The sequence below is a fragment of the Cygnus olor genome, chromosome 3, assembly GCF_009769625.2.
Source record: "Cygnus olor isolate bCygOlo1 chromosome 3, bCygOlo1.pri.v2, whole genome shotgun sequence".
In the NCBI taxonomy this organism is placed as follows: domain Eukaryota; kingdom Metazoa; phylum Chordata; class Aves; order Anseriformes; family Anatidae; genus Cygnus; species Cygnus olor.
In genome coordinates, this window is record NC_049171.1 from 43,711,314 (window position 1) to 43,738,581 (window position 27,268).

Here is a 27,268-nt window from a genome sequence, read left to right on the forward strand (position 1 = left end):
TAGCCAATACATCCCGCCCTTTCCTTTCTCCCATCCTTCAGGCAGTGCTGCCCCAACCCTCACTGGGATAAATCTGACAGCAGAGCCTGCAAAAGCCAGCCTGGGGACCGGGCTCAATGCTGGCACGGTTCCCCATAGCTTCTTAACCCACAACACCAGCAGCAGGACCCAGTCCAGCATCCCTCCCCAGAGCAGAACAGCCACTGCACCCTGCTGCAGGCTCCCCATGCTTCCCCAGGGGAAAGGAGAAATATCAGCTCTACGCTAGTTTGCCCACCCATCAGGGCTTTTTGTCTTTCGTTTGTTTGTTCTTTAAATGTAAATGTATATGCCTGCAACATCAATGTCATCAGTTATGAAGCAGGCTGTGATGTTGATTTGATGGTGTGAGTGCACCTGCACACTATTTCCTTGTATGTCTTCTATCAAGACCGTGTCTCCTGTCATATCATCCCTACACTCTGTTCAGGGCCATGCTATTATAAACGCTATTTTTTTCCAAAATATTCTCATACAATGAAACTAGCCCTTGCTTTGGGCAAAGACCTTAAAGTATATGCACTTCTCCCATGGAGTCCCACTCTGAGGATTATTTATTTTCACACCAGTAGCATTAGTCCCAGAGTGAACAAAGAGGAGCAGCAACCCCTCCTCCCGCCCATGGTTAAGTGCAGTCTTTCCGCGTGCGCTTGCCCTGGAAATCTTTCCTGCAGTGTTGAAGGGAGAGACAGACAGTGACAGTGTGACCCAATTCACATCACAGTGGTGGCTAAGGTAGTTGCCTGGAGAGATGGAGGTTTAACTCACTGGCCATTACAGTTCCAGGGACTCCCCGCTCTCACACTTAAGACAGTTAGTTCACAGGCCTGCAGAAAGGAGGGACATTCAGAAGAAGGACATGAACCAGAAAGGTATTTTAGATCCATTACTTATAATTTACACACCAATGACATACGGCATAAAGACAAAATATACAGATTTTCATATATATATATACAAGGTTCAACACAGTGCACAATTTAAAGTTATGTTACAATTAAGTGTACAATTTTAAATATGGCTTTATAAACTAGTAGTAATAACAGTGCTAAAATAATGTATCTCTCATATAAGTACATAGACAAATAACATAATGCAGCTACAGCATTAAAGTCCTCATTTAGCAATGTGATACTTCATTTTGTTAGGAAAAACTTGTACACCACGTATAGCTGGGTATCACCCTCCCCCCATGCCCATCCACCCGTGCTATAACCCTGCTGGATTGCACACCCTGTAAGTTAAAACTTCGGGACCTGTATTCTTCAAGTATTCTGGAAAATAAAAACCTGTACAGTCGAGGAAAGATCAGTCACAAGAACTAACTAAAAACAGAGGGAAGAACACACGCAAACCTCGTGCCCAGTGAAGCTTAATAAGATTTTTCTTTTATTTTTAAAGAGTTAAAAAAAATACAAAAGTCACACCTTGTCTGTCTGATTCTAGGGAACAGTCCCGTTAATGAGAAGTGCGAAATTCTGGGTCTCTTGGAAGCTTGGTCAGAAATTTCTGGCCCTGCTGAAGCAAACGGCACTTCTGCCAGTGACTTCAAGGGGGCAGGATTTGGTTCTGCAGAAGTTGAATGCCTTTAGGAAGCACACGCTCTATTGCTGCTTTAGTTCGTTGAGCTGAATGTGGAAATCGTTAGAGGAAATCCTACAGTCCTTTGTATGCATGAGTCAGACTCAATGCCCATAATGATCTCTGGCCTTAAAAATTTGCAAGTTGGACAAACAGGATGTGGTACTTACAGTTTAGCACTGCAGTGACTCACTGACCATTTTATCGATTAAGATTCCCATGCTGTACACACAGACATCCCATTTCTTTTCCAAACACCTCAGGGAACTGTGAAAATCTCTGCCGAGAAGTTCTTCACCTTGGCACGTACAGCAAAGGCGTGCAAGAGAAGCCCTCTCTGATGGACGTCTAAGAGAGCATCACGGAGACAGAGCTGATCTGTGTTATAGCACTTCCCTCCGCTAAGGCAAAGCCGTGAACAGTAGGGTCACTAGTATGAAACTCAACACTCGCCCCCCATCCTCCCGCAGGAGCCCCAGGCGGTACGGGGGGACGGAGAACGTCTCCCCTCGACTGGGCACGCCAGCCCATGCACCTCGCTGGTCAGCTGGAAGCTGCTTTTACTGCAGTGTTCTGTGCAGGAATCGGACCCGAAGGGACCCCTGTCCCTTGCCACAAGGACACAGATGACACTGCAGTGCAGGTACGGGACGGCAACACACCGGCAGCCTCACCTGAGCAGCAGCTTCAAAGGAGTCCCCCCCGCTGCCCGCTTCACAGTAACGAGTAGCTGAAACACAGCACAGCACACACACGGACTGGGAGCAGTAATAAGCTGCTGAAAACCACTGCGGTCATCCAAGGGTACCTCCAAGTCCTCCTGGTCCACACAAGATCAGACTGTGCTACCTGGGTGTTCCTCCAGGTAGCAGCCACCAACGTGCATGGCCATGACCCACCCCTACACTACGCGCCTCCATCCCCCCTGTGCCAGCTACTGGGCTGTCCGCCCTGATTCTGCACTCACAGAGCGTTATTTCCTTTATTTTGATTATAAGCCTAATTCGTAATTTTGTAGTATTTGGAGATGGAGGGGTTAGGCTAAGCAGCTACCCGTCAGAAAACAGATTCAAATTCTTCTTCAAACATCTAAGGACAAGACCCACTCGAATTCATCCCCTGCCACAGAAATTTCACTTGTGAGCTGCCCTGCATAAATCTGCACATAACACACTTTTCCAGCAGGCAATATTTTGTACGGCTCGGTATCTGACAGATACAACCCTTTCAATGAAAACAGTATGAAGCTGTCATGATTACTTGAGCAGACATCACTGACAAAAGGAAATTTGTGCCTGAACTATTGCTGCAGAAATATTTCAGGCAATATTTTTTCAAAGAGAATACAGATCTGGAGGGACACTGCCAAGGTTCTAAAGATCAAAACGTGTGACTTGCAGTGTTATAATTGGATGGGAACAGTCCTCCAGATCTGAAACATCAGGTTCGGTTTGGTTTTTAAATCAAGCACCACATTTGTACGATTTCTGTAGGACCTATACATCCCAGCATCTGTTTCCCCACTCAGTAACAGTGAGCTCTGCTGACAGAGCCAGCGACGCCGGTACTGACAGACAAATCCATCCTGACACGACAAAGCGTTACACAATCAAACACTTCAATTCACAGCAGAAAAAAAAACAACAGGCTGTTTTAAATTTAACCATATTGGAAACGCAGGGGGTTCTTTAACCTCCCATTTGCCAAATGAGAAGACCACTTACCATTGCCTTGGAGCAGCAGTACGGAAAGAAGTGCAATAGGTGGCCTTTGGCAGTGTTTAAAATAAAACAAGGGGGCAGAACCAAGCTGCCCCACAGCAGCAGCAAGAGCTGCTCCCCAGCTCTTCTTCCAGGTCTGGAGCCGGCGGCTGTGATGCTCTCCAACTCCCTGCCCTGCAGGGAGTCCCCGTGTGGCCAGCATCATCTCAGGCACGATGCCGTGGCCTCCTTCACCCCCAGCTTGAAAAGGCCATCGAGCCTCATGGGGCTGTCCCAGGTTTCACCACTACGGTGACACATGATTTCTTGCCTGCCCTGCAGCGTGGCCAGGACCTCCGGGATGCTTGCAGTTTTGATCAGGGGACAGTGAGGGGAAAAAAATAAAAAGAAAGAACCCAAGGGAACGGCATGGAGCTGGGACAGGGGAGGGTCAGGCTGGGTGTTAGGGAAAGGTTCTGCACCCAGAGGGTGGTCGGGCACTGGGACAGGCTGCCCAGGGCAGTGGTCACAGCACTGAGCCTGCCAGAGTTCAAGAAGTGTTTGCACAGTGCTCTCAGACACATGGTCTGGTTTTTGGGTGGTCCTGTGTGGAGCAGGGAGTTGGATTCAATCATCCTTGTGGGTCCCTTCCAACACGGGATATTCTGTGATTCCATGATTCTCTCTGACAATTTGTAGTTCTGCACAGCCCCTCAGCATGGAGACAAAAAATAGAAATGATCAAGGGGAAAAAACAACGCTGCAGGCCTAAGGAAACGTTGCTCTTTTAGCAGAATTTTGGAAGCTTAAGAAATCTGTTCTGTTTATGTTGAAGACAACTCTTGTATGCCTTCCCCATTCAAACCAAAATGAACTGACACTTTTTCATAGATGTTAAAGCAAGCTCTTTTTTAAACATTCCCCCCCCCACCCCCCCGAAACATTTTGCCATGACCAGCTTCCAAAAGAAAAAGGCTTAGATTAAATCCTTTAAAGAGGTCTAAAAGCCTGTATTTGCTTCTGGGCAGGATAAACACACCCAAGGATTTCCTATCAGACCTTGTCAAAACACTATACATACAAATCCCTAAAGAGATGCTGTTTCCTAATTTCACCCCTACTTTGAAATATGGCCAAACACTGAAACATAGTATCTGGAGTAGCTGTCATGAGGAAAAAGCTACTTACTCAGTAACCTCTCCTTTAAAATAACCTGAGTACTTCCTAAGAAATGGAAGGCATGTGACATGCTACAGAATACATTCACCTAACTGATTAAACCACTGAAAAAAATCTCAGCTGACAACAAGAAGTTCCTCCCCCTTCCGCAGCCCCATCAGATCCTTCTTCTTGTTTCACCCTTCTGCAACACAGTGCCTGACTGCACTTGCCACAGTGAAGTCAAGCTCCTGTGGAGGATTAATCCCCAGAGTATTTCTCACCACACTGCTCCTTTTGACACTGAGACAGGTACATATAGATATAATATATCTATATTACAGAGAGAGAGATGCCCAGCTCTGCAGCAGCACCGGATCCATAGCAGGAGCAATTCTGGCAACAAAGCTCTGGGCCAGCCCCCAGGAAGACCTCCAGACACGGGCGAAGACCGTGATGTGACACCAGCTTTGCACCACGGTGGCGATGCCGGTTCCTGTGCCTGCTGCCATGCACAGCCATGTGATACCCAACTCCAGCTGTGTACACACCAAAGGGTAAAATTACACCACTGGCTTCTGGCTGATTGCGTTTTGGGAAGTCACAAGCATCGCTGCCACTGGCAGATCTGTCAGCCCAGGGAAATGATAACAATGAGACCATCCGCTGAACTCAGGCTGGTGTTTTAATAATGGCGACTCATCACTGGGACTCATCGCTGTCCGCAGGGGCTCCATACCTGGAAACACCTTCTCCTCAGGCTGAAAAGACGGAGAAGGCATAGCCTTCAAACACACGGCTTCAAAGCTCACTTCACGGCAAAATAAATGAGAACATCTCTATCAGAATTTCCAACATGAGTGTTTTTTTAAAGAGGAGCTTCTTGACATAGATGCCTGTTATCCAGAATGTCAGTACCTAACTGTTTGCAGGTAGCATCTGCCCTGACTTACCTATGAAGTTTCACAGACATATCAGACCACCACCCCTTGTGCTTTCAAGCCCAAGACTTATCTTCTTGTGACCTGTTCCTGTGCTTAGTTTCCTGAGAAGGGTCCCAAGTCATCGAATGACGCCATCCTCCTCCTCAGTTTGGGTTCGTTTGGCAAATGCTGCTTGCCCACGAAAACAGAGACTGGAGCATGGCTCCAGGGAAACGCGTGAGGAATTTAGGAAGCAGATGCAAGTTCACGCACACCTCAGACCAAACTGCAGCAGCTCCCAGGCACGGAACAGACATGGGAAGTGACTGCAGACCTGTCCCTCCGCTTGCAGAGCCACAGCTAGCTGGGTGTTCCCCAGAGCAAGCATTTTCCTCTGATGGAAATAATCCACAGCCCATGAAAGGAACATGTCCTTTGAAAGCTGGAGCTAGTTCAAGCTCCAGACTACTAAGACTATCAACAATTAGCATCCTAAAGCATGTGTAAACTGTCTATTCCCAGAACAGACATTTTTTTGCTGAAGGGTCCTGATTCATGGAACTGTAATTCATTGAGAAAGTCCTGATTAAACTACTTTCAACAGGCTACCGCCAACGTTTGCAAGCAAATAATTGATTTTACACACACGTTTACAAAGACCAGAACCATCTGTAATTTCCATATGCTTTCTCTCCACTTAAAATCAACCAGTCAAGGCCAAGCAACACAGGTGTAGATGTTAAACTTCACACAGGTGGGCAAACCCAATGCATTCATTCTCACCTCAGACACTGTGACAACACGTGCACCCAGCGTGCAAGTAGCTATCAAATAAAATTCTTCCAAAACTGCACCGAATCAACACAGCATCAATCATTTTCTTCCACAGGAGAAAAGTGTGCCAGTAACGCCTCTTGCACTTTCGTCCTCAACCCATTCCCATAAAGATATCAACACAAACCAGCTCTTACAAGTGCTTTGCCGCCTGGATGTTTCTCCCACCCAGCTGTGGGATTTGTTTTTCAATGAGAGCAAAAACGTAGATTGAAAAGTCCCGTTGCCCTCTGGACCTCCAGTTTGCCCATGCGCGTTTTAAGTATCTGTTTACCCTGGTTCCATCTGGACAGTTACACAAAATGAAATAAGGTTGAGACAGTCCAGGTAACATGTGACAACCAAGTCAAGCACAACGGTCTCTTGGAGGTGGTACAAACCTCCTCCCAGCCTGGAGCAGAAAATAAATCAGACTGATCCCAAGAAACAGCTTGTCTGCAAAACGGGAGATGTTTGTACACATCATTTGCATTGTTCGTGATCTCTGTAGTCATCCATGTCCACATCCGAATCAAAGAGCGAGTGTCCAGTGTAATCTGTGTCAGGGGTATGAGAAATACTGTTCCCTTCCTCATCAAATGTTTCTGTCCTTGAATAAAAACTGAAGTCCTGCAAAGGGGAGTGAGTCTTGCTTGCTTCACTGCTTTCTTCGGATTCATACAGAGTGTTATCATCATCATGGTGCCACTCTGGCCAGAATTTCCTCCTTATTCTTTCACAATACATAGCAAGGTTAATCAGTTCACCTGCAACACAGCACAATAGACTCCGGTAAATACATCCAGTCAACAACACTTTAACTCAACGGCTGATTCAGGAACACGTTAGCGTAGTTTGGAAATAAATTGTGCAGGTTCTTTCCAAAGAAGTACCAGAAAACTTTTTTAAAAATGGCAAGATCCAGTCAATCCTCTCAGTGGCTGTTCACGTAACTTAAAACACACACTATTAACCCACACGTAATAAGAAAGGTTACACTGAAATGAATATAAATGCACGTAGCAAAATAACTAGCCCAAATTCAACATCTACAGAAATAAATCAAGACAAGACACTAGTAGCGTAAGATTCTCATATCAAAATTCTTGCTTACTTAGCAGAAACATGGTTTCTAAAGGCAGGATTTGATGCTACATATGCAATCCATTCATTTATTAAAATCTAGCGAATTTGGATGTTTGGGGCTTGCACCACCAGATGGCAGCGTTGTCTGCAAGGTAAATTCATGGGTTTGGTTTTTATATGACTCGCCTCTAATGTTCCTAGCCCACAGGAGTATGTTATGCTTTATGTTTATACATACACATATGCGTATGCTTAGAGAGAAGAATTTATGAGAAAACTTCAACGAACAAAGAAAGAACAGCACATTAGAGGGATTATGGATGTGTATATGCAACCAGCACTCATAATATATCACAGCATGAGTAGCTAGCTGGATGGGTACAGAGAATCATCCATACTGCTTGGGCATTTACATCATTTACCGTTCATTTCTGTTAGATACAAAATAGTTCAAACATCATTTTTTCTTGAAACCCATGGACCCTTCAGAATCCTATCTGTGTCTCTTCAGACGTCAAGAGGAAGAACTATACGGACTATATTTACGTCCCTCATAAAAAATCTCAAGTATATTTTTTCCTCAACTCAAAGTGCTAGTAATGGGCAAGTCTGTGCCTCCAAACTGTTGCCTCAGTAGCCACCTCTTGCTCAGAGTAGGTCTACAGATCAGATTCATTCCTTTTATAGCTATTTCACATCCTTTTCCTCCTTAGTTCTTTCAAATTTTCACGCTGCGTGGCTTAATTCTGCAAAGGGATGCCAAGATGCTTCCACCAGACCTTCACGTGCCTATACCACTGCACAAGGGAAAAAAAGAAGTTGGGGCGGGGGGGAAGTATGTTGGTTTCCAATTCACGCAAAAACACAGCGACTCCAAAGCCAGACTGGAATCTTTTCCTTGCCCAGCATCCTTAATAACAACAAAGGCTCTAATTGCACTGGGACAACAGTACTCGCAGTTCTACTGTCAATGAAAACTACTCGGTTCAGCAAAATTTGGCTCATGGCTTCTAACACTTTACCCAGCATTCATTCCATAGAGGCATTTGCTCTTTGCTACATTAAACAGGGAAAAGATCGAGTACAGGAATAGAAACGATTACCATCCAGAACATTAGAGTGAAAACAAACAAGAATTTTAAGAAAAAACAACATTACAGGATATAAATACTACATCAAAGGCAAGAACAGCCTACGATGTGGTTAAGTGCTCCTGCAATCTTCAAATATCCTTACAAAGCGCTCCAAGTTTAAACACAGCAAATGCCACCAAGAGTCTTTCTTTTTTTTCCTTTGTCAGAGATCACTTAAAACCTCTTACCTTTGATTAGCCTCTCTGGTCTGGTCCCTGGCAGTGTCCACATTGCCTGTGCCAGATGCCCAAAAACGGTGGCATCAACAGTGGAAAGGTTTGGTCCCATAATGTACTTCTTGTCGCCTGTAAATACAACAGCAAACGTTTCACTGGGGAAATGTCACTGAAAATCTGGATTTTTCCCCGGTTAAATCTTTAACACTATTTTTATGGAAAATCATTTAGTTGAAAAGATACAAGGGTTCAAAGGCAGAGATTCAATATTGATTAGGGTTCAAAAGCTGATCCTAGGGCCCAGCAGGTCAAATCCATTCGTGCAGCTTCCCCATGTACCCACCACTCCCGTAACCTGGCCAGTTACAGAGCCACCACCAGCCAAGTGAGCACCTCCATTCACCACAGTAGGCAGTGGATACACACCACACTACTTCTGCTGCAGTTAATACCTCCTCTACAACAAGGAGGTGCTTGAAAACACAATTTTCTCCTTCAGTAGAGACCCAAAATCGTTCAGCCATGGTTCAAAAATCACAAATGCACTTGCAGAAAGCTGATCAACCTGTGTCTCTCATGTGCACAGATCCAGTTGCAAATTATCCATCTGACTCTACAAGAGAGTGGTACCCAACGCTTCCCTCTCCCAGCCTTCGTTCAGGCTGAAACTGATGCATCGCTAAGACTGACAGTGACTGCTCAGAGCAGATCTGCGCCTCCAGGAGAGGCAGGAGACATACGAGGACACAGCAGATAGAGGAGAAAGCAGCCGTAGGCAGGAGCAAACGGCTTGGAGCGAGTTTGCCAAGGACCTCTCGCCAGGTAACGCCGCTCCGAGGACTGCCTTGAGGCTCTTCCCACTCACTGCCCCCAGCTCCATCCCAACGCAACATGACACGCTTGTGAAAGGCACCGGGATGAGTCCTGGAGCGCCCTCACTTCAGAGACAGGTGCCCCACAGACCACAAACAGCAAAGCAGGCTCTCCCCGCGCCACCCGGACACATCCCACTGCCACAGCTTCACAGACTGAGAGGGGGGTATGTCACGCTCGGCCACAACACAGACAGCTCAGTGAGGTGCCTATACCAGCAGCACACGAGATGATCAACATCTCAGACTGGCAATCCCACAGACTGGCTCCCTGCATGGGGAGCAGAGAGCGGTGGACGCAACGTCCACCTCCTGCAGCCTGACTCCAACCTCTGCCTCTCCCCAGAGGTCTCCAGCTCGAGGGCGCCTTCGTGCCAATCTCGCCAGAAGACTGCCCCAACGGGCTCAAAAAGGAGACCACCAGCTCTCCTCACGCACAGCTTCCCCACCTCCAGGCACTGCCTTCTAACAGACAGGGACCCAGGCACAGCACTCCTGGCGCACAGGCAGGGGAAACGGCAGCCACGTGGGACTGCCCTGGTCTGCAGGAAGGACGTGCCTGCTGCGCACACCTCTCTGGGCACCTGGCCATCGTGATGGTCCCGGGCAGCTACCACAGCACACACAGACAGTAGCTAGCTAAGATAGGGAAGAAAATCCTCTTTCGAAGAGGCCATTCGCGAAAGGAACATCCAGTACCGGCTTGCTGCCTCAGCGCAGGCACTAGTCCCGCAGCAAAGACGCCAAGCAGGGCACACAAGTGAGACATGAGGCATTTCAGGGGTCAGGTTAGATGGCTGCCTTGGCCCAACGTGCTATAAAGCGTGAAATGCTGTCCGTAATTGAATTCTCCAAATCCAGTTATCCCATCTCCCCAGGACATTCTTCCCTTGTACAACAGAAGCTGCCTGTAATTCAGCGGGTTATTAAAAGTTAGGGTTATTGAATGATCTTAGAAAAACTGTCCAGCAGTGAAATACAGCAAATTCTAAAGTACAGCACGGCATCATCCGTTATCCCTCTGTACTGTAATGTAGCAAAGCAGTGCTCAGGAATAAGGAATAATGGTAACTTCCTACAGCATGTCGGATGCGATAGTAAAACGGAGTTAACTCTCCCCAGTTCTGTCACAGCTGCATCAACCTATATCTGACAACTCCGTACTGGGTAAATGTTATGGCCTTCCCGTATTTATGTGCTGCCCAGCATTCATCAGTCTCAAGCACAGCTCAAAAACCGGTCCCCAGGCCACAGTTACGGGCTGTGTAAAATCCCATTTCAGCTGCCAGCACTAGGAATTTAAGGCTGCTCGGCTGGGTCTGAGGCTCGATCCATAACGACGTTGTGCTGGGAAGTAACTCTGCCACTTAGACCTCGCAGCAACAACGGCAGGCAGCGAGAGCTGAACCATCCCATCCCCTCCAGGCTGCCACTTTTAACCTGATATGCCTGCTGACTGACAGCTGCAGGTCGGTACTTGCAGCCACTTCGCTTTACAGGCATCCTTTTTAAGCTCTTACCACTACCCTTTAATTAACAGCCAAAATCTCAACCACTTCCTCTCCTGGGAAAACCCAGGGGCACACACACCCGGTGGGGAACCTCACCCAGGTTTTTGTGCGGTCACTGAGCTGACCAAGGGCCCTGTCCTGCCCCACAGCGATTCAGGAGAGCCTCCAGCCAGGCTGGAAGTCCCTCTCCCACCTCCTGTCCCCACCCGATGGGGACAGGCCCCTGAAGGCCACAGATATTTAGACAATCAAAAGGGCAAATATAATGACTGTACACTGACTAATCTGACAGCCATTTCAGAAGCAAAGGTGGAAAACAAAAAGTACAATATTCAGCTGATAATGTCGTAAAGTAACAATAACATAGCGGGTGCCCGTCGAGGCTTTAAAAAATACAGGCAGGCACACTGTTCTCATCAATAACCTGGAACTGAGTGTTAAAGCCCTGCTGGTAGCACACGCACCACACAATAAAAAAGCAGCGTGGTGGCAGAAAACGAAGGGCAGTCGCAGGGCTGCCAAACTGGGCCACGAGCAGCACACACCGTGCAGGCACAGGCGGAGGTGTAGGAGCAGCGGGGAGAAGGTCTGTCCAGCGAGTGGGAGGCTGAGAGAATGCAGAGGGGAAAAAAAGGCGCATTTTTTTCCAAGATTCGAAGAAAACACCTGAGAGAGAAGCTTGAGGATTTCCAGCCATTTTTCCCATCAAAACCAAGAGTGAGATTAACGGTTTGATTACTGCATTTATCTTCACAAGGAGAGGCCAAGGGCCACCCAGGGAGGGGAGGAAGAACTAGCACAGGAACGTCTGCCTGAAGGCTGAGATCCAGCAAGCTGTGAACTGAAACTGGACAGCTTTTGATGGTGATTAACACCTGCCACCAATTACTGATGAACACAGTGGCAACTCCACCTCCTGAAATCTTCTGATTAAAGCTGGATGCCTTTTGGAAAGACCCGCTTCACCCAGAAGCGAGACTGGTGCCTCAGGACAGCAACCCGTTTGTAGAGACCTGACTGGATGATTCAGCGACCCGTTTGAACTCTAAACCGTAAACTTGAGCATCAGTACAGGCAAAAGGATACAAATAAAATCTGGGAACAGACCCAAAAGCAACTACGGAGAGGCAAACATGGTAACAGCTATACCTGGAAAAGGTCTCGGCTGAAGGAGTCCCCCCCGGCAGGGCCACCTGCTGCTCAGCCCCTCTCCAGAGGCCCATAACGGGGATCACAGTGCAATTAGCTCTCAGCAGATTGCAACCCAGAAGCTCACTGCAGACAGCTCCAGTTCAGACTTCAGCCTGAGCTACACAACAGCAATGAGGCTCATGTGGTTCTAGCTGCCTGAGGTCGACCCAAAGACTACCCGCACAGCACCCACCCATGACAACCAGCACACCTAAGCCCATCCATTTTGACAAGCCATCTCCTAGCAACAGCTTTGCATAAGGCTGCTCACACCAACCAAATGCAGCAAAGTCCTGCTCACCAAAGTAACACCTGCAAAGGACTTTCAAACGGCAGCCTCACAATAACCTATCATATAGTTATGAGTCCCACTAGGAAAAAGAGATTCCCCAAAATACAAATAAGAGGTTACATTTGCCAAAATGAACACTACGTTTTCCTGAATTCACACAGCAAAACGCTCATCCGAAACCACAGGCCACATTCTGCTCCTTTAGATACAGACGGTGCACAGAGAAGAAACCCGCCTACCCCTCTAGAGGGGCAATTTGGTGACATACAGCGAGGAAAGAAGCCCCGTCCCCACGGGAGTGAAGGTGGCACTGAGGGACGGCAGCAGCATGGCCTCCACCTACTGACAAAAGTGAGCTCATCCGTGCGTGCGACCAGGCTGCCACACACGGGCGATCTCACCCCGCGGGCTGTGCACAAGCAGAAGGCGAATCGTTTGTTGTACGTTACCCAGGAGGCTCGCTAGAGTCCGCATGTCCTTCTCCATCAGCGTGTACATCTCCTCCTCCGAGAAGCGGCCGATGCCGTGGCCGTACATCTCCCGCTTCACGATCCCTTTGGTCAGATGGCAGAGAATCCACTTCAGCAAGTCACTGAGGGGGCCGTACACCGAAATCATCTTTTGCGTCTCATGAAGGTTTTCCACCCACTGGCAATAAGCTAGAGTCCTAGAAGGATGCACAAAGCACGTTGTAAGAGTGCAACGCCCAGAGAGCCCGTCGTCACCCTGCAACAGCTCCCACAAAGGTCAGACTACCTTAACACTAAATGCTCTCAGCCCTGATGGAGAGCTAGTGCCCAGCGAAAGCAGACCTTGGCGCACCTCCGAGTGGAAGCAGTGAAACCTGACTTCGCAATACTCACGCGGACCTCCCCGGGTTTCTTCACTCGTGGCTTCCTTTAAGAGAACGTGACGTTCACGTTGAAATACAAAATAAGCGCTACATAATTTTGCTAACCTCACAGAACAAAACGCGGTGCCAAAAGGGTTTATTAGCCACAGATGACTGACTGCACAGACCTAGGGAAAACAAAGAAAAACAGAGAAACCAACCTCTCCCACCAACCTGTTCTCCTTGCTTTCTATACTGCTGGAACTTAGTCAAGCAGTAACTTTGCACCAACATAAATACTGTAGCAGTGATTTCTCAGAAAGATCTCTGCTCTCTTCAGAGATTAACAATGACACAACCTTTACCAAAAACAAAAAACTGAAAAGGTGGTAGTTATCAGGTTAATGTTTTCCGGCATTTTTTCTTCTCCTAATGAAGATGTTGATCTTGTATGAGATAGAGTTCAAAAGGCTTCCGCTGTATTTCAGGCCGTACTGCAGCTTTATTAAATGGCAAATGCGTTATTTCAAAAAGTCTTTCCACCAAAATCTGTCTTACCAGCTATATGTTTTGCTTCCCACAATAATTTTTGTTCTTTATTAATACCGTAGGCAAAGAAACTCATTTGTTGCTGTTGCTACTTTAACTTCTATAATATGCAGCACCATCTGACGCAAGATATTCTGAAGAAACAAAAGACCGTACGACTTGTGACAAAAGTTCAAAGGATACTGAAAGATGGGCCAAAGACATCTCAAAGTAGACATGACAAATGTTTGAAGCCAACGGGGCCTCAGAAACATTGGGAATTTATAGCCATATTCCATTATATTTTTACAAATTTCCAAACTGAAAAATTTTAAAGTAGGCTTATGCTTTTGAGATTGTATGAAAAAAGGCTCATGAGATATGATAAACTATTGAAGCTAGACAGAAAAGCTGGAATATCAAAAGTTGCAAGTTCACATATGTAAAATATTAAATGGTGTTTAATAATTAAATGTTTCTATTTCCACTATGATTGGAGCTCATTTTTTTTAGTTCAGAATATGACTTCAGTTTTATCATTTTACATATTTCTAGTTGCGTGTAATTTCCTTAGTGCCTATATAGATCACCTAATTCAAAGTAAGAGGGAAAAAAAAAAAAAGGAGGTATATCCTAGAAAACTCCTACTTTTTTTTTTTTTTTTTTTAAATTTGCATGCCTTATCAAACTCCAGTATATCATGACTAGAAGGTGAATTCAGCACTACCATCAGGGAACAACTACTTTTACACAATGAAAAAATGCCTCAATCTTTATATTTTCAGCAATTCCTTATTTGAATTACTAATAACATGAGGTAAAAGGAGCATATCTGGCAAAACAGCTGAAAAAAAATCCACTTAACTCTCAAATTAACAATGTTCTCAGAAAGGATGAAAGGTATTTTAATTCTACTAAAAGCTGTCCCCTGCAGGACAACGTCTTCTGCTCAAATTGATTTCATTAAAGCCAGTAACAGTGAGGCCCATGCAGGTGTTGGTGCAAATGCATGAACAGTACGGACCAAAAATGCACCTGCTTTGTTTCTGACAGCTTTTATCCTCACCGGGTTTCTCCATGACCTGTTGTGCTGTATCAGTATGACGACAGCATCCCACTGATGGCTCACATACCTCAGTGCGGGTCTTCGAATGGAGACGTTGCACAATCCTTAGTGCTCAAAATGGATGAATCAACCAAAGTTTTGGGGCAAGTTTCAACAAAGCTGGGTTTGAAACAAAACTGGATTTAGAAAGGGGCACCAGAATGAAATGGGGAACATGAAACCAGCAAGCACTGGAGCAAATGGGTACTGGAATACCAGAAGCATCAGCTTTGGTTGAAAGATGTGCTGTAAAACTGCTTTGCCCCAGGAACAGACATAAAAGGTGAAACAACTTCGGAAACATGGGAAGAAAACTGGGCTCAAAGCCTAAGGGCACTTCATAAAGCAGAACATTTCAGCAGCTGTGTTTCACAGGCCCGGGAAAGGACACAGGCCCGGGAAAGGACACAGGCCCTTGGACAGATACGGCTTTGAAGGGGAAGAAAGAACCTGGTCTTGATGAGAACATCAGGAAACAATTACAAGTATTATCTACATCCATCAGCTATTAATTATACTTCTTACTTGAATAAGCTGAGAAAAACCTGTTCTCCAATAGCACAGCTGTGCATCTGACTACGAAGACCCTCATCCCCCAGCATGGATCTCATCAGCTTCACCCGGCCACTCTGCAGCACAGTTTTAGTGGCTTTACGACAATGGCGCTCACCATACAGAGGGACAGCAAGAAAAACATGACAAAACAAAGCAAAAATGCAGAAAGGAGACTCTGCTGTAGTATTTTTGAAAAAATCACGCCAGTCCAACAGCCCCTCCAGCCCTTCCAGGACTATTATTCACTCTGACTCCATCAGAGAGCTGGCACCGCACCAAGTCATCAACCATGCCCAGGACAGCTTTAATTTCATGAGACAGGACAAATAAGGTTTCCCACAAAGCCAATTAGCCTGTCCTACAAAACAAGAGTACATTTCCCTAATGTTCACTTGCTTGCTCTGGGGAAGAAAGTCTTTGGGTTTGGAAGAGGCAGATACCAGATGAAGAGTTTAACAACCCGGACAGCGATGCAGGAAAAGCAGAACGGCACCAGATTTTGGTAATCCCATCTCAGCTAAATCATCAAGCACGATCTTGGATGTGTGCCTGTCGCTCTGAGTGAGTAAAGTTGTCGTGTCCCAGATCTCAAATTTATGTGGGCAATGAAGACAGCTCAACAGACAACTGCTGAGTTTACGCCTAGAATTTTATGGTTCAGAGCACACAAAAGCACAGAAAAAAAAGTAGGCTCAGATTTAGAGGGACAGCTATAGGTACTTTTAAAGCAAGCTTTATGGGCACTTTGTTAAAATGATTATATTCAAAGGTTGATAAAATCAGTGCTTCCCACCAAAACATGCTCCTCCGCATCCAGTTCCACCCATCATTCCTCTGCTTAGACTACATTAGTACAGCATAATAAAAATTACAAAAAGTTAGGAAATGTCAGACATCAGGTAGTCTAATTCAGCATAATTATACATTTTAAACTACAGTTAGTATTTATGTGATGGCATTTTGAATATTGGCCTGAACTGAGCACTTCGGGAAACATTAGCATTTCTGTTAGTGCCAGCACATCTGTAAAAATGTAAAAAATGTAAAAATCCTGGAGTATAAATAAAACAATAATGCATTAAAAAATGCTACAGAGGTGAAGCAGATCTGAAGTATAAATGTAACAGCAGCTCTGGCCTCAATACATAAATCAGGAGAAGAGATGGAGAAAATGACTCATCAGCAGCAGCTTGCCTGATTATCCCCAAACTAACTGAACTGAAAAAAGCATCAAGGCAAGGGGGAGATGCTGAAAAGGATTCGACCTGGGGGTTATTTTTCCCATCTGAATCCTGCACAGAGTGGAATTTCTTGATATACAAAAGGATTATAACAAATTCATTCCACAATGAGCTGTGGACACCTTACCTGCTGTGTGACTTCTCAGAGGAAAGGGCTTTTAAGCCACCAGTGGTATTCAAGCCTTGTCAATAGCAGGTGGGATGTCACTTGTATTACTGCCTCGATGTTAAACATGTATTACACTCAATACATGGCAAGTCTGAGTACCTATCAAAGTCAGACTCACTTGTGTTGTCATAGCAAGCTCTTCCTATGCTTCACTCATCACATATGTGGTATTTACTTGGTCTTCTTAAAAGACGAAGCAAGAAATGGATAGATTTATGCATGTATATATATTTATAAATCACTAAGGTTGTGTTTCACAACTCAGCTAAACCAATTTAATGGGTTTAGCTGGTTTCTAAGGGCCCACAGGTCACTGCTGGTTGCAGAGGTGACCCAGGGCAAGCCTTCAGAAGACGACAGAGGTCTGCACACAGATTGAGGACCTCGGGTCAAAGCCCGGTCCCTGAGGCGCAGAACTGGTCTGCTCCCATCTCTTCCTGCTGACTCAGCCTCACCCCTGCTCAGGTTAGGAGTTTTTTTCCCTTTGCTGATTTAAACATAGCAAAAGGCTGACAATTATAGCTTTCTCCAGGGACAGAAGCTCCAGCACCAGCCTCATGGATCTCAGAGACATGCTGTAATCCCAGTAATAAAATGGGTATACTCAATCACTCGCTGGCTCTCTGCCTGACCCCTGCCAGGCATCACAGCCTGGGGCAGAGTCCAGGTGGCTGGAGACTGATGTTCACAACAGCCCTACACCGCTCTCAGCTCCAGCCAAAGCAGCAATTTCCACCTTTAAGAGGCACTAAGCAACCAGAGCTGCTGCTGAAGATAGGCAATTAGCTCAGCAAAAGCTAAACATTTCAGGAGGAGATGCTGAGCACCCACCAGGATTAGCTCCATCCGGGGACAGCACACCACAAGATGTTCTCTGCTTCTTCATTCGATAGATGCACTACAGTATTACTTATTTATGATGAAACTACTTTGCATGCTGCTGGAAACAGAACTGTATTAATCACAGTTTATATTACTGCTTTGGAGGCTTGAGTTTATAAACCTTACTCTGCAGAAAGGCCATCACTTTCACAAGTCCCTCACTATGGGACTTGGAGACATCACAGATGAACCCTGAGCTCCTGGTGGGAAGTGGGAAGCACCCAAGTTCACGCACCGGTGTGAAGGAACCTCACAACCATGAATCCTGTCAGATACAAACACAGCTCTACACAGCTATGGCCTGATTTTATCACGGTGTAACTACGGGGTGGTCAGGGTTGTTATCCAGGAGTTACAGCAGCGTGATGCCTCACAGCTCTGGCTCAGGGTTCGCCTAGCACCTAGCACAGAGAACCAGCGCGGTGGAGTAGAAACCCTCTGACACAGCCACACAGCAAAGACATACCAGACTTACAGCTGGACCATTCACCATGCTGCAGGAAAAAAAAAAAAAAAAACGTGCCCTAGGGAAACTCACCTGTGGGACTGAATACAAAAAGCAACAGGGATATGCAACCAGGCATGCAGGTCTTTATTTCAATTTCTTCTAGCTTAATCCACCTACTTCAATGCCATCTCCTTGCTCCTTGTCCCCCATACTCCTCTATTTCGTGCCCCACAGTGCTGAGTCTGCTCAGTGGGGGTGTGGATGGACAGACATCAGCTTCACAAAGGAAGAGCGATTTGTAACTGGGACACACAAAAGCCATACAAGTTTGTCATCCCTAATGTTGCATTTAAAGCAGTTAAGTCCACAGACCATGAAACAAACAATATACTTAGGCAAGGAGATGGAGCATTAAGGGATTAAAAGGCCCCATCTTCCCTCCAGCTGCTACAGTAACCGGGGGAAAAAAAAAGAACAAAAATCAGGTTTGCAGACAAGTGTCTAAGAACTGTGGTCAGATTTTTGAGGACATGTCACTGCAGGTGGGTATAACCAGTGAAAGTCACGTTTCTGAGAAGGCAGGGATTTCATTTTGAAACCGCATCGTTTCAGCCTGCCTACTGAATGCTACATTCCTTCCCAGGAACACTACAAATGGTTTGAAGAACTAACTATACGTACACATGTTCACCTGTTGCTGCTCTTCTTCAATAAGAAGATGAAAGAAAAAAAAACATGGTAAATGCATTCAAGTTAAATCACACATTTTTGGAGAAAATAAAATGCTGTATGAATGCAAGACTCAGTACAACAGGCACTTAAGTGCACGCTAGAAAGCAAACGGTTGGGGAAAAAGCCTTATGCCTACGAGATACCCAATGCAGCATCCAGGACACCACATCCACCTGCTACTTCTATGGATCCAGTCTGGAAAGGACACTTAAAAAAGCAGTGAAATGAAAAGTTGGGGTGCAGGAGGAGGAATAAAAATAAAACAATAAAAATTAAAAAATCACAGATACTATTTTCAAAAGTGTCAGTAAAATGCATAGAATATCAGCAAAGTTATATTTAGGCTTTTCATTCATATCTATACTTCAGCTTCTGAGGACACCACAACTAATGTTGTATCCTTATCAACTGGCACTGTTGCCAACAATACTTATTAACAGGAATATTCTGTTACAGGAAAGGCAATAACCCACACTGTAATCACACACACAGACAATAAAAAAACAGTAACTACAAGAAAACAACATTTTAGTTTCACTCCAAATGCTGGGTATTATTTTTTGTTTCCCCCCTCAAACCTCACACGTTTGCAGCCATCGTGGCTTTGCTCCTTATTAACCAGGCTGTTCCCACGTGGAGGTCATACGGAAGAGGACAAACAGCCCGCTGCTGCTTCCTTCTGCAACGCCGATTCCTTACCTTGCCTACACATCACTACAGCTCTCAGGGGAGCTACTCCTGACTCATACTAGCACAAGCAGAAAGAAGCAGCAGCCTTCCACAGTGAGAAGAGCTGTGAAATTAATAATTGGGTAACTGCAATAACCGCAAGACAAAATAAGCATTCCCTTCCAGACAAGAGTGCAGGTCTGACAGCAGACAACCGGCTTTTCCATGCAAGCTTACCAATAGAAGTGCTCCTCCACCATTTTTGTCACTGCTCTGGAAACAGCTCGTTCACGTGGACCAAGGTTTTTATTTAAATTCACTCCGAGTTGCTCCTCCAAAAAGTCAATAATGAACTCAGTGCCAGATACTTTTTTGTGATTGTATTCAATCCATGGCATTTTTCCTTGAGGGGAAAGTTTTCCATCAAAATAGTTCTAAGAAAAAAAGCAAGTAAACAGACAAAAAAGGTCCTTCAGATTCTGTTCCAATGAGAATAAAGCTTTTTAAATACCTTCCTGTGTTTTTAAAAGTAACATTTTTTAATTGATACTCAAGATTAACTGTACCTAACAGAGCTGCTAACAGAGCAGCGGCTTTACGCGATACCAAAATAGTTATTTCCAGGTCCTGCAATGTCTTACAAGCTTTCATATTAGATGCCATGTGATTTAACATTACTTGAGTACCAGGGATATTTAAGGGGTTGCAGATGCTCAGATCTCCCAGAAGATTGGGTCCATTGTTCTAAAGTTTTTAATCACAGGAATCACACCTTAATTTGGCTCATACACAGCACAGCACTTTTTGTATTAAAATTATGTTATAAATACTAATTCACTGCCTGTCTCAGTAGCTGCACTGTCTCTGAGGATAAAACACAATCCTGAGCCCACAACGAAACGTGTATCATTGTATCACTCCCTCACTGGGCAGGAGGGAAATCTGCCTTTACATGTGCTTCTGCAATTTCCTAACTTAGAAATCTCTCATATTTACAGACAGGGTCATTACAATTGGATCTACGAGAGGCCAGCACCACTACTGAGCACAGCACGAGCACACTGCTGAATACCGGTACGTGTCCTCAGAGCAGCACTTGTAGGGATGTTTTAATGTATTTTCTCCATTTTCCAGTTGGAGCAGGTGAAACAGAGAGATGAGAGAATTTATGCCTCATCTAACAAACACGGGAGGAATGCCTGGCTTCCAAAATGTGATCAGATGTTTGATCTCATTTCTCTCTTACTTCTGAAAGTAGGGATACATGGCAGAACTTTTTTTCTTCTCTTGGGCTTCGCTTCCTCATGTCCTGTTATTTAGCAAAAGAAAAATCCTAGCTCAGAAACTGAATCAGAAAGGCTCACAACGAGCAGGCTCTGCGCCCCACACCTGGCAGTCAGCCTAAGCATTTTGGGGTCTAGCTGCTAGGTTCAGGGTTAGCCGCTCTCAGCTGATCTGTCTGGGTCTCAAACATTTACCCCACACAAATCCACTAAAGATGGCTTAAGGTCACCATGCAGCAAGGAGCACACACCAGAAGGTGACCCCAGCTCGGCCTGAGCACACTGAGCACACATCACTCTGGCTGCCACTCAAAATAGGGATGCGCACACCACGACCAATGAGCGCCCATTCCCGGAAGCTCATCCCTTTTGGATCAGAGCAGAAGAACTGTATAACACTGCTGGGAAAACAAAGCCTTCTGGTCGCAGCCTCTTCCGGGACTTCTGCCCAAGCAAATATCACGGAAGGAATACCGGGTTATATAACGTCTCCTACTCTGCATCCATGCCAGCATGAACAAAGCAGCAGAATCCACCCTGCCCGCACGTGCAGGTGACTGCCCTGGTCAATGGGAGAAACACTGAAACCGCCCAGCGCCTGAAACCGAACGGAGAGTCCACAGCCCCCTCAGGACGAGATTTCCCTCCCTGTGCACAGATACTGATGTTCTGCAGGAGACGGAGGACTTGAAGCTGTGCCTATTACTTATCGCAGTTACTGCACTCCATATCGTTTGCAATCCAGAAAAAGCAGGTTTTTGTTATTCAGCCACACAACTCTTCAAGCACGCACGCACACACATACAAATACACTGTGTAAAAAGCTAGTACTGCGCTGATATTATACTCTCAAAAACACAAATGATGGCCTAAGTCGTTTTAGGAAAGTTGGTATAGGTAAACCTAAAAAAAATTCTTGCAGGATTTTCATGTTTTGTTACACACAGCTTATCAAACAAAAGGGGAAACATCTTTCAATGACCTGAGGAAACCTTTATCTCTGGACAAATCTCACATTATACTGTTCTTGTATCCACTGTTCTCAAGTGGATATTTTTAGGCTTCAAACCTCAGTATCCTTATGGCTGCTGCTAATTGCCATCAAATATTTATCAATTTTCCACTTGAAAACTGGTCCAGCTGCAAAGCAGGAAAGCTATGGTATTATTATTAAAAAAAATACCCTCATACCTCATGGTACTGAACTGCAGGCTATAAAGCAACTATAACAAGAGCTCCTGAGAACATCATTTACAGAGGAAATTACAAACCAAGCAGCACAGGGCACTTCTGGGGTAATTTTCTAGTGCTCTCCAGAAGAAATTAGGCTCTACATTTTCAGTTATTGTTGCTTATATTTTACTCTCCCTCATGTCTCTTCTCATAGAGAGTATCATCTTCACAGACCTGGCATGAAAACATCATGTTTCTGATGTGCTAACACTCATCAGAATATGTAAATGTTCAAATCTTAACATTCACGAGGAAATACAGGAACACCCAAAAGACTTCCACAAGCACCCAGAACAGGTTCCTTTAAAAGGAGCTTTATGAAGAAAAGCATCAAATGTTTTGAAAATACAGCTAGGTAATAGCACAGACCAGCCCGAGCAGAACAGGCTGAATTATTTTTGATTGAGAATTTGCACCTAGAAAGGCAGCTACAAGAAAAACAAAGCACATTATAAGAACACATCTGTTTGGAGAAATCCAGATTAGGAAAAGGTGGGAACACTTTACTTCACTCCTCTTGTCTTCTGACACACCATTAAAACATTTTGTGCAACACATAGCACGTCACTCAATATTTTAATATACTCCAGTAAAGTCAAAACACAAGGAACCAAAAAAGGAATAGCACCTCTATTTGTTCTGATCAGAAACAACTTTTTTTTGTTGTTTTTTTTCTGTCACCCAGCTTCATGTTCCTCCCTTCTAAGCAGCCCCTCCCGAGGAAGGTGATGGCCCTTTGGCTGCACCTCCCAAGCTTTCTCCATCCCCAGACACTCAGCCCAGGTAACCTGTGGTAGCTACCACCACTAGCTCCTGCAGAGCCAAGAGCTGCACCACTCCAGCTCACCCAGTGCCCGGAGAGCTGCAGCGTTCATCTGTAACTCAGTGCGACTGCTGCCCCTGTCAGCTGCATGGGGTATGTCCTCCCTTGGCCAGGGCTGAGGGAGGCCACAAAACTCAGACAGCGCCAGAGCCACCCCCAGCAAAGAACTGGAAACACCACAGGGTTGGTGGCCATGGACAGGACGACCAGGACGGGCCAGCTGCAATTCCACCGCGTGAGAGGCCTGTTGGTGACCTGCCACCAGGCCACCCAGCTCGGGCAGCAACTGAGCCACCTGACAGGAGGTCCATCGATCGTCTCTGTCACCTACAGCAGCCTACAGGTAACACAGAAACAAAACAAAGTTCCTCCTGCTCCTTTATGGCTTAACCCTACAGTCGCACCTACGCCTTCCCCTACTTGTATGAGCCGCAAGCAGCACCACATTCCTAACACGAAGACAGAAACAGAATCTACCTCCTTCAGACACAAGAGCTGTGTCCTCAGCTCATAAGCTTAACTCCACTGACCTTATGCCTAAAATCCTAGGTAGGGCTGGTAACCCCACAAATGCTGAAATTGTGTATAAACCAACACACTGAGCAACAGTACAGGAAATAAAAAGGGAAGGAGAGCCCTCTGGAAACCCCTCTCTCTCCACAGTGCCAGGTGGCTGACTTCTACCCAGCACTAGCTTTCCAAATGACTCCATCCTGAATCACACAAATGTGCAGCGTTATCTTCTGGAAGTAATCATAGCCTGCGACAGCCATCTTTTACACTGCAGCTTTCCTTATCTTCTCCCCACCAGAGCGATTTTAATCATTTCAAACCTCTGAACTGCATAAACCACTATTAGAGAGAAAACAGACGTCGCCAGGAATAGTCTTCTCTTCAGATGTGCAATTTCTACTCAAATTACTCTGGTTTGAGAAGCAATGTGCATTAAGGCCTCCTGGTCCAACGACACATTCAAACTTCAGTATCTTTCAGGTTCTACAACCCAAAATGAGGAAAATACATCCCATGGGACAGAAATCCCCCCAGTCTACTTCCAAATGCTCTGAAGAATCTTATTCAAGTTTCATTAAATCTTAAGGTAATGAACATCAAATTTTATGCTTCTAAAGATTTAAGCAAAATGTACTAACTGGGTTTTCTTTCACTTCCAATGTAAAGGAGCTTAATTGCATAGGAATGTGGATGAATATTAACCCCAAATATGAAATAAAGTTGTTAAATGGTTTGTTTTCCTCTGCAAAAGACTGATCAAAATATTCTTCAGAGCGCCTGGATATGCAGCAAAAAAAAAGTGACTTGAACCCATCTGGGGTGAGCACGAGGTGAGCCACGGCTCAGGCCCTTGCAGACACAGTAAAATCCCAAACTTACATTGCTTGGGGGAAAAAAAAAAAAGAGAAAAAGAGAGAGAGATTTCTTCCACCGAAGATCCTTAGATACAACCTAAGATACAACAGTAATGATGACATCTGAAATGCCCTCAGTGCTTTATACAAACAGCAAAAAGACCTGTCCTTTGTTTCAAAGAGCTTGTCTTCTGCACAAGCTGCCTGGTGACACCGCCACGCAGCATGCGCCCAATTTGTCGAATCACAACTGAACCCTGACATTAACAGGCAAGACAGCAAGATTGTGCTCTCCTGCCTTTCTTTCACTGGAGTACCTTGGGCTTAGTCCCCCAAGGGAAGCCGGCATGGGAGGCACCCAGCCACAACCTGGCAGCTGTATTCACAACATGGAGAGCAACCCCGTCTTCCCTCACGAGAGGGGAAGCACCGGTGATGCGAGGTGAAGCAGATGGGAGGCACATCTTCCTAGGAGAGCACTGGGAAGAAACCCTGTGCACCACCAGGAAAACAAGAAGCTACAGCTATTTAATCTTGTTCTCTTTAGCAAGATGCAATTCAAAGACCATATAATACCACGCTTTAGTTTTAGTGTATTATTTAGCATTACATAAACTATGAGCTATTTTCCCACTTCAGCAGTTCAAACCAGGTTAACTTCCAACATTCATTTAGCTTTACCAATTAAATCTAGAGCTGTTCTAGACCAACTTCATTCAAGTTGTACCTTTAAAGGCTATATCGCAAATTTAACCGCAGATAAAAAAGTTTTGATCTACCCAGCCAGTTGTATGGGTACATATCACTGGATGAGTAAGACTGGGAGGGGAGGATGCCTACTTGCTATTTCATGCAATTACAGAGAAAGGAAAACTGTATAAATGTACCTGGTAGGGTAAATCAGCCATCCTTAAGTAAGTTTCCATTTTCAGACAGAAAGGGGATAGACTTGGAACACCATTGTTAGGCCTTGAAAACTGATGCAGTATAATAGCATCTTTTGAATCAACCTCTTGCTCTTTCCTGTCAAAAACAAAACAGAATTTAAAAACCAGAAACAGGTGCATCATACATCAGCACATTAAATGCACAAAGGAGAAATCCTGGCTGAAGCAAAACACACATCCTCCCTTAATGGACTACCGCAATATTTTTGTTTATTATTATTATTCGTTGGATCTTGAGGCCCTAAAAAGCACTTACACTGCTGCGGCAGAGAGGAAGCTTGGCTAATCCCACATTGGAGACGAGTGAAAGCCTGGCACGGAGGCGGGTGAGCCAAGCCCACGCACAGCACGGGCAAACACGAGCCCAGGCCCCCGCGACCCCGCGCAACCCGTGGCGGCGGGCACGCACCTGCCCTTCGGAGGTGGTGGTAAACAAAAAGGTGGATGGCAGCGAGGCAGAGAGACGAAACGGCCGGGCCTCAACACCTCGTCCCTCTGATAAGGGCTATGAGCGTGGCCATCCACTGCCACCGCTCTCAGCACCGTTTTCACGCCGGGCGTTGTCCCGCGCCGTGCTCATGGCAGCCCCGAGCCCCTCCGTCGCACACCCCCGCTCCAATCCTCCCATTTGTCCCCTCGGTAAAACGGGAAATCCTTCTTCCCCCCCGGTCCCCTCGGGGCACCCCGCATCCCACCCGGGTTAGAGGGCTGCACCCCCACGCCCGGCCGCGGCCCCCGAGCCCTCCCTGCGCAGGGAGCCGTAAGATGGCTCCCCAAGCCGCCCCGCTCTCCCCTCCGCCGCCTCACCGTATGGCCAGCAGCTCGTGGAGCAGGTAGGCGGCGGCGGCCAGCAGGGCGCCCCCGGTCAGGTACAGCGTCTTCTTCCACCACGAGTCGGAGCCCAGCGCCGCCATGGTGCCGCCCGCCCCCGCGCCCGCCAGCGGGAAGGCGACGATCTCGCCCCCATAGAGGGCGGGCGGCGGCTCCTCGGGCCCCGCGCACCAGCCCAGGGACAGGCTGCGGTTGCGGCTCAGGTCCGCCACGCAGGAGCGGGGCGCCGCCAGCCCGACCCCCCACAGCATGCTGCGGTCGGCACCCGCATCCCACGGCGCCCACCGGCCCTGCCCGGCCGAGCCCGGAGGCTCCGCCGGCTGCCGGCCCCCTGCCGCCGCTGCGCAGGGCGGGGGGGCGGCGGCTGATGATGCTGATGCTGCTGCTACTGCTGGTACTGCTGCTACTGCTCCTGCTGCTGCTGCTGCTGGTGGTGGCGGTGCGCGGAGCGGCCTGCTGAGGGCACCCGCGCCCGCCTGGCGCTGGGCTGGGAGAGCCTCGCCCAAATTGTGGGGCCGGGAGCTGCCCGAGGGGCTGGTGGATGTCGCCGCCGTGTCCCCAAGGGCTGCCGCCTCACCCTCGTGTGTCACACCCGTGTTTGAGAGAGGAGGCACCTGCCATCAAAGCCCAGTGCCCGACCGACACATGAAATAGCGATACCCTTTCCCAAACGCTTGGGATCGCGTGCTGTTTTTCTGTTATTCTGGTGCCCGATTAGGTGACTGAGCAGAACACATCCAAATCATACAATCATAAAATGGCCTGGGTTGGAAGGGACCTCAAACACCATATACTTCCAACCCCCCTGCCATGGGCAGGGACACCTCCCACCAGACCAGGTTGCCCAAAGCCCCATCCAGCCTGGCCTTGAACACCTCCAGGGATGGGGCATCCACAGGCAACCTGTTCCAGTGCCTCACCGTGCTCTGAGTGAAAAATTTCCTCTGAACCTCTAATCTAAATCTCCCCTCTAAATGTAGAAAGGTATAGAACAAGAGCAGCAAAACGAATTTAAAACAAATACCTCATCACAGTTTTACTAGCACATGTGTGGGAGCATGGCAAGTTGAGTGCTGCCCCTCACCTCCAGCCTCGCTGCTGCTGCTCTGGGGCCCCAGGGCCGCAGCACACCACAGGCAGGACTTGGC

General features: G+C 46.6%; 1 protein-coding gene across 1 annotated transcript; it reads right to left on the reverse strand.

Annotated features, from left to right (window-relative positions):
- Positions 1-910: 910 nt before the first annotated feature.
- FAXC (failed axon connections homolog, metaxin like GST domain containing) lies at positions 911-26,763 on the reverse strand. Its single transcript, XM_040552854.1, has 6 exons — positions 26,097-26,763; positions 25,230-25,365; positions 19,874-20,070; positions 12,925-13,142; positions 8,622-8,738; positions 911-6,981 (listed from the first exon to the last, which is right to left on the reverse strand). The coding sequence occupies exons 1-6, from the start codon at positions 26,369-26,371 to the stop codon at positions 6,698-6,700; spliced, it is 1,227 nt and encodes a 408-aa protein (XP_040408788.1). The 5' UTR covers positions 26,372-26,763; the 3' UTR covers positions 911-6,697.
- Positions 26,764-27,268: the final 505 nt, after the last annotated feature.